General features: G+C 41.2%; 1 protein-coding gene across 1 annotated transcript; it reads left to right on the plus strand.

Moving 5' to 3' along the window:
- The first annotated feature begins 357 nt into the window (after positions 1-357).
- On the plus strand, positions 358-3947 carry LOC115051831 (regulator of G-protein signaling 7-binding protein B-like). The gene is made up of 6 exons (XM_029515530.1): positions 358-489; positions 667-839; positions 1486-1635; positions 2664-2783; positions 2949-3019; positions 3856-3947. The coding sequence occupies exons 1-6, from the start codon at positions 358-360 to the stop codon at positions 3945-3947; spliced, it is 738 nt and encodes a 245-aa protein (XP_029371390.1).
- Positions 3948-6950: the final 3003 nt, after the last annotated feature.

A 6950-nucleotide genomic window follows, 5' to 3' on the forward strand; every position in this document is an offset into this window, starting at 1 on the left:
AAGACGGAGGAGCCTCCCTCTCGGCCTTCAGGAGGAGGCTGAAGGTGACTCTCCTCGGCTGTGATGCAGAGGGAGCTGCTGAGGCTTCGGCCGGCCTGCGACACGCTCCTGCTCCGGGGAACGACCGCACACGCCCGCGGAGTGGAGGAGGAGGAGGAGGAGGAGGAGGAGGGGGATTTCTCCCTGAACCAACAGAGCCCGGAGGCTGCGGCGGACTGAGCGGGTCATTTTGCTGTCCACAGAGGACACGGCAGCATCAGAAAAGAGGGGGCATCTCTCCCTGTGTCCCTGCCTCCCCCTCTGTCTGTCTGTCCGTCTTGTTTGCGGCTGGCTGGCTCCGGTGCTGGCTGTGCATGAATGTGTTCTGCACCGTACGGCCGGAAAAAGCGCCCGAGGTCTGCTGGGAGCATCTTCCCCGTCAGCAAAGGCGTGCAGACGGAGCCGGAGCGCAGGGAGAGCACGGAGGGGGCGGCGGACTGCAGCAGGATGGTGAGTACCGTGTTTAGTTCCGACAGACAGGCTCCACCACCCCCCCGTCTCTTATCAAAAAGCTGAATCGCGGATCAGCTCCTGCTCAAACTATGCCTCACCGGGATGCCACTGTTTGTTCAGGCGCAATCGGTGTTAATGGTGTTTTTTTTTTTTTTTTCTTCCCTTCCCCCGCAGACTGTCCAGGAATTCAACACCCTGGTCGCGCTGTACCGGGAGCAAGTCATATCCATCGGGGAGAGCTCAGCGGACTGTCCGAGCCTGCGGGCTCAGATGCACCACACTCGGTCCAAAGGATGCTCCATGGCCCGGGCAGCGCACCAGGACCTCGCCGTAATCTCCGTTTCGGGGTAAGAAAGGAACCCATGGTTGATAGAGAAAAAAGGCAGCAGATCTGGACCCCATCGGTTGTGATGAAACACCTCAGCCGTTTAGGAAAACGTTCCTCTTCTCAACATGACAAGAGGAGGCCACTAGCAGATTCCCCTTTTTCTTTCAAACAATTCGCCTCTCCCAAGTAAAGTCACACAAGCAGAAATTGACTGCAATAGAGGAAATGCGTTTGCAGTCTAAAACAACGAGATAAAATGGGAAAGTATGGAAGGTGACCAAAAAAATAAAAAATAAAATAAAATGACATGGTCACTTGAAATGAGTGCAACTGAAAAAGAAGTTAACTAGTTTTTTGTCATGCTGGGAAAGGTTGTTTGCAGTCACATTTGCAGTCACCCAAAAGTAAAGTTTTTTTGTGAAAGTTAAGGTCAAGCTATGACCGAAACACCAGAATGAAGGCAGGATTCAGATCCACTGATGCATTTGTGGAGTTTCATGTGTCTTCAAGATAAATCCATTTGTGATGAAAACTGGAGGAATTTTTTTTTGAAAAGTCTAAATCTGGAGCATGTTTCAGAAGTTAAGCTGCAATATAAAGCGCGCATTCAACTTGTTTGTCTGATCTCCTTCCCTACTGCCTGCCCCCTCCTCTTTGTGCTGCAGTCCAGAGGATGGAGAAATCCACCCTGAGATTTGCCGGCTCTTCATCCAGCTGCAGTGCTGCCTTGAGATGTTCATAACAGAGATGCTCAAATCCATGTGCCTGCTGGGGGTGCTGCAGCTGCACAGAAAAAGTACCATCTCGACATCATTGTACAGCAAGATTTAGAACAAAGAGTCATGAAAACTCAAATCAAAGACATAGTACCTCATCACCATGGTTTGGTTCATGAATTTTTGACATGTTGTGTTGACATTTTTACACGTTACAGTAGGAAAGTCACAGGTATATAGATTCAAATGAATGATTTTATTGACTGAAATCCATTTAACTGTTTTCAGTATTATGGTCCTGGTATTGTTTCTACTGCCTTGACTTGGGAGGAAACTTGGATAGAAATGACTCATTTTCAAGTTGCTAGGAACATTCATGCCTTTTCTACCATGAAAAGCCTAAGCCCATTATTAGTTAAACGCACATTTATTGCAAATGCAGCAAAATTCAAATCAGTGATATCAATATAGCAATAAAAATTTTGGAGTCATTGCATATAGAAAAAGCATTAAGTAGATGATCAAAATACAAATAAAAATATGTTGCAGTCCCATTATCTCTAACCAAGAATTTTGCATGTACACATTTCAGGTAAATAAATATACCTAAAGACTTAAAGTGCATTTCCAAATGATTTTCGGATTAATTTAACTACTAGCTAATGGCTTGAAATCCAAACATTACCATTAAGTACATTAAGTACTTTTTCCAGCAATTCAGAGCCACATTAATACAGAGGTCATGATGACAATGAACATTGCAAGATGTCAAGGGGTAAAAGTAAGACAACATATAAAGAACATTTAAAAGAATATTGCAATAAAAAAAAAAAAAAAATACCAACAAGTCAAGGGTCACAGATAACTCCTGTTGGTAAAAGTGAAAGGCTATTGATAAAATCTGCCTTATTTGAAGGGACCAATGAAATCAAACTACACACTGTGGAAACAGCAGAGGGCAGCAAAGAGCTGTATCAAGCATTAGGATGGGATTCATTAAATAAATTAAACTTGAAACTTAATTAGATTGAGAAACTGGACCATTTTGTGTTGTAATTGTCAGTGAATTATAACAAAATTTTTGTGATTGATTGATTTGGTCCTGAAGGAACAAACTCAGAGCCAAGGGTGGACTTCAGGGTAGACGAGAGCTCTGATGTCCCCATCCTGGAAGACAGATCCTCCTCTCCCACAGACTTCCCTCAGGAGCAGTGGTTGGTGGGAACTGATATTGAAAATATCGAGAGGTACAGCGACTACACCTGCTTTTTAAAGTTTTATTTATATGCTGTTTTCAATGGAACATCAAACGTTGTCTTTTTTTTTTTTTTTTCTAATAGTGTCTTCAACTTGTGCGTAAACCATCCAAAGTGCAAATATTTCTCTGACAATTCATTGTTTCTTTGCCACAGAGATATGCGTGAGATGAGAAACTTACTCAGCAAACTCAGGGATACTATGCCATTACCACTGAAAAACCAAGGTATGTAATATTTATGAGGGATGAAATTCACCACAATATGAATTGATCAATAATTGTTCTTCAAGTTTTCCAATTCTGGATCCATAAGGCAAGGTGAATTACATTAATTGCATCATTAGATGTGCCTTCTTGCTGATAATCAGATGGGAAGATGGAAGATTCTAATATCCATATGCTATTTCTACAGCAAGCAGCCTCTTAGCTTAGTATAAAAAGGGGCCATTTGTAATTTTTTTTACTATGTTAGCATTAATAGCTGTATGCTTACCATTGTTGCCAAGATCTCTGGAGAATGTACAATTCTCAAGGTGATAATACAGCCTCCATACAGTGCCATTTCTTCAGGTCTGACTGGACGTTACATTGACTCAGTATGAGAAACCGTCAAGACACTAGAACAGGGCTAGCTAGTTAGCATGGTGACTTCAGTAGAAAGAAAGAAGAGATAAAAAAATGGAAGCAAAGCAGAGTCCACATTGACTGTGCTTGGTATCAGCGCTTTCATGGAGCACAGGAGTGAAGATGTTGAAAATCCATCTAGAGTGGTAAATATACAGCTGTTAATTCTAAGATTGGCCATGTATCACTAAAAAATTCACTAGCAGCAGTTTTAACTCTGTAAAAAAATATTCAGATTGAATAAACAAATGAGATGTTGGTAGTTTTGACTGGCAGATTTGTTTGCCTTTTATGCAGAGGGGGCTGTATCCCCATTTTTGAATATTTTAGCATGTATCCATTCATCTGCTGTAGCCATAGCTTCAAAGAAAATCACCATTTCTGTTGGGATTGAAACAAGTAAGAAGGTGACACGGGGGACATTGTGTTTGTTCCAGATGACAGCAGCTTGTTGAACCTGACTCCACACCCGCTGATCAGACAGAGGAAGAGACGCTTCCCTGGACTCTGCTGCATGGTGTCAGGCTGATGGCAGAGTCTGACAGCAGGACAGTGGTCGACACACATATGACTGGACATAAGTTTGAATTTAGTTTAGTTCACGCTGTGATTTATATTTGTTAAGAGTCTCTAATCTCCCTTTATTCTTTATTAATTTACAGTATCTAAACTAAAACTATAATCTTGCAGTATTATCCTAATATACTACATTGATTTTTCACATGTAGATGTAAGCTAAGTAATCATCAAATGTGGCAGATAAGGGTCTAAAAATACTGGAAGGACAGACTTTTGGTTTCAGCATCAGGCATTCCTTTTCTTACACATAGTGTCACTTACCTCCTAATCTTTCTATTTTACAATATTTTATATAATTAAAGATAATAAATGTATATATCCAGGCTATGCACAGGCATTTTTAGATTGAAGGTGTTCACCTCCATGTCTGAATATTTTAGTGTGATATGTTTTAGTCTTAACAACTATGATGCATTTCCGTTTAAGCATCTTCCTCTAGAGGCTCCTGCAAGGATGAGTCTCTGCTTACCTGTGTGGTGTGATACTATGTAGACATAGAAATTCATCTGCAGTGTGTATACACAGTTTTCTGAAGAAAAAGATGTAAACGTCAAAAATAAACTGTATCCCAGAAGTTTGAAAGCTTTGCCAAACATTTGAACTTTTAGACGTCATCAGCTGCTTTATTTTTGTCAGATAGTGTCAGTGACACATGATGATATTGATCAGTTCGCTCGCCGAGTTATTCAGTTCTCTCTTACAGATTTAGTTTGACCGTCAGATGATTCTACACGTTTTCATGGCCTCCTGATGAATTTTTTCTGTAGCAACTTTCCAAAGCAGCATTAGCAAATAGGAAAGGAACACCAATGGTCATGTGACATTTTAGTAGAATTAAAGTGTAATCATGTTCCCCAGAAGATAAATTCTCACAATAAAACTGATATCAGCACAATAAGCAGCTGCAAACCTACATCCAAACGCTGCCCAAATGATTGACCCATCTCATTTAAAATCAACTCAGTGATCTTTCCTCTAGCACCACCTTCAGGGAAAGTTTTATATTTTTGGTGATAATTATTGATCTGATACCCTGTACAGCTAAATCATGTTTAACTCTCAGCTTTTTCTGTTTTCTTCCATCACAAGGGCTTTGTAGATGTTTTACATACAAAAACAGCACAACTGAAGAAGCCCCAGACATACGTACACAAAACAAATGAACAAATTGAAATCCACCCACGGGTTTTTTTTTTTATCTGAATCTTTCTGCTACAGCCAGTCTCCCATTGAATGTAAAGGCAATTGAATTCGTGATTTTGTGTTTGTGATTTTTTTTCATTAATGTAATGCAATGTGATGTTTATCTTCCTAAATTCTTTGTTTTGGCATGCATTCTTTTGACTCAAGGTCATCACGGAGCTGGTATGTCCTGCAATTTAGAAACTCCACAGCTATAACTAGTATGTACGTCTTAGGACATTTTATAATGTGAATAAAGTTTTATATGAACTGTCGTGGAAATTCTCTGTAGGTGAAGAATGAAATAGAGAGCTTCTGTCGGCCGACACGTGTTTTATTTCTTTGCAAAGAAAGGTTCCTCAAACATGCCGGTGGTTCGGGATGCAGGAAGAGACAATGAACAAAGGGGAAGACCTACATTTATATTCTAGGGGAAAAGGGTCCACCTTTGAGGTGTGTTTTTACACCTCCACCTTCAGGAGTCAGGGTTCTGGCCCCCTGAGGTGTGGAGTCACACCTCCACCTTCAGGAGTCAGGGTTCTGGCCCCCTGAGGTGTGGAGTCACACCTCCCCCTTCAGGAGTCAGGGTTCTGGCCCCCTGAGGTGTGGAGTCACACCTCCCCCTTCAGGAGTCAGGGTTCTGGCCCCCTGAGGTGTGGAGTCACACCTCCCCCTTCAGGAGTCAGGGTTCTGGCCCCCTGAGGTGTGGAGTCACACCTCCCCCTTCAGGAGTCAGGGTTCTGGCCCCCTGAGGTGTGGAGTCGGGCAGTACAATTTAAAATACAAAGGGGGTGAGAAAGCAGGGGTTTGAGCGTCTCAACATGTGTGGATGCAAATAACTTGATTTTAAAATGACATTTGAGGGTGTTTCACAGAGACCTTAAAATTACATTCACAGCAACATAAAACAACAAAGTGATTTGTTAAATCAGTTTTCCTTCATGAGATGAGAAAATCTAAATCAATTGTGAGTTAAAGGTGAGTTAAGCACAGCTAAATAGGGTCAGAATGGTCATGATTAGCCTAGTTTAGCACAAACTAGTCTGACTCAATCAATTAAATAATCACAATCACACATTTTCATGGTGCTTCATATGGATGGAAAATAGTTTAACTGAATAACTACCTTTTTTGCTGGGGGCCCTCAAGAACACATATATACTGTATATGACTGGGAACACAGTTAGTATAGGCAAGTTTTGTTGGCGAACAAAAAGTGCAAACATGATGTCATTCTTCAAATTGTTTTCTAAATTAAATTAATGACATACTCTGTGTTTTGTACTAGAGGTGTTGGTAACCAGGCTATACATAAGCCTTCATGGAAAGAAAGCAAATATTATTTGCCAATTTCCTTACATCATACAGAAGAACAAGAAGCAAGAAAATGTGCTTTGGAATCAAGTTCATATCTAAAGTTTGACAATAGCAAGATTCTTCTGCTTTAAACTTGTCAGTTATGTCAAATCTTTTTTTTCTCCACTATCTAGACTCTTTTTTTCCATCAGAAAACTTTGGAGCATATACTTTTTGACTCTTTATCCCGGTAATGGAGACCATGAGTAAGTGAATGTGTATTTATGGATACAAACAATCCAGTAACATATTAAGCACACATGTTAATGGTCAGGTTTATTGAAGTGACAAACATTTGAGACGTTTGCTGTGCTGAGCAGAGGTTCCAGGTGGGAGTGGACCTGGGGGACACAGAGGGACTGGCCATCCTGCCTGTGTAACATGAAAACCCCAGTGTCAGTCGGTGGTGCTCACT

Source organism: Echeneis naucrates, chromosome 12, assembly GCF_900963305.1.
Source record: "Echeneis naucrates chromosome 12, fEcheNa1.1, whole genome shotgun sequence".
Lineage (NCBI taxonomy): Eukaryota > Metazoa > Chordata > Actinopteri > Carangiformes > Echeneidae > Echeneis > Echeneis naucrates.

Coding starts and splice junctions, on each gene's coding strand:
- LOC115051831 (XM_029515530.1), top strand. CDS start 358: ATGTGTTCTGCACCGTACGGCCGGAAAAAGCGCCCGAGGTCTGCTGGG. Junction 840..1,485: donor GCCGTAATCTCCGTTTCGGG/GTAAGAAAGGAA, acceptor TTTGTGCTGCAG/TCCAGAGGATGGAGAAATCC. Junction 2,784..2,948: donor GATATTGAAAATATCGAGAG/GTACAGCGACTA, acceptor TCTTTGCCACAG/AGATATGCGTGAGATGAGAA.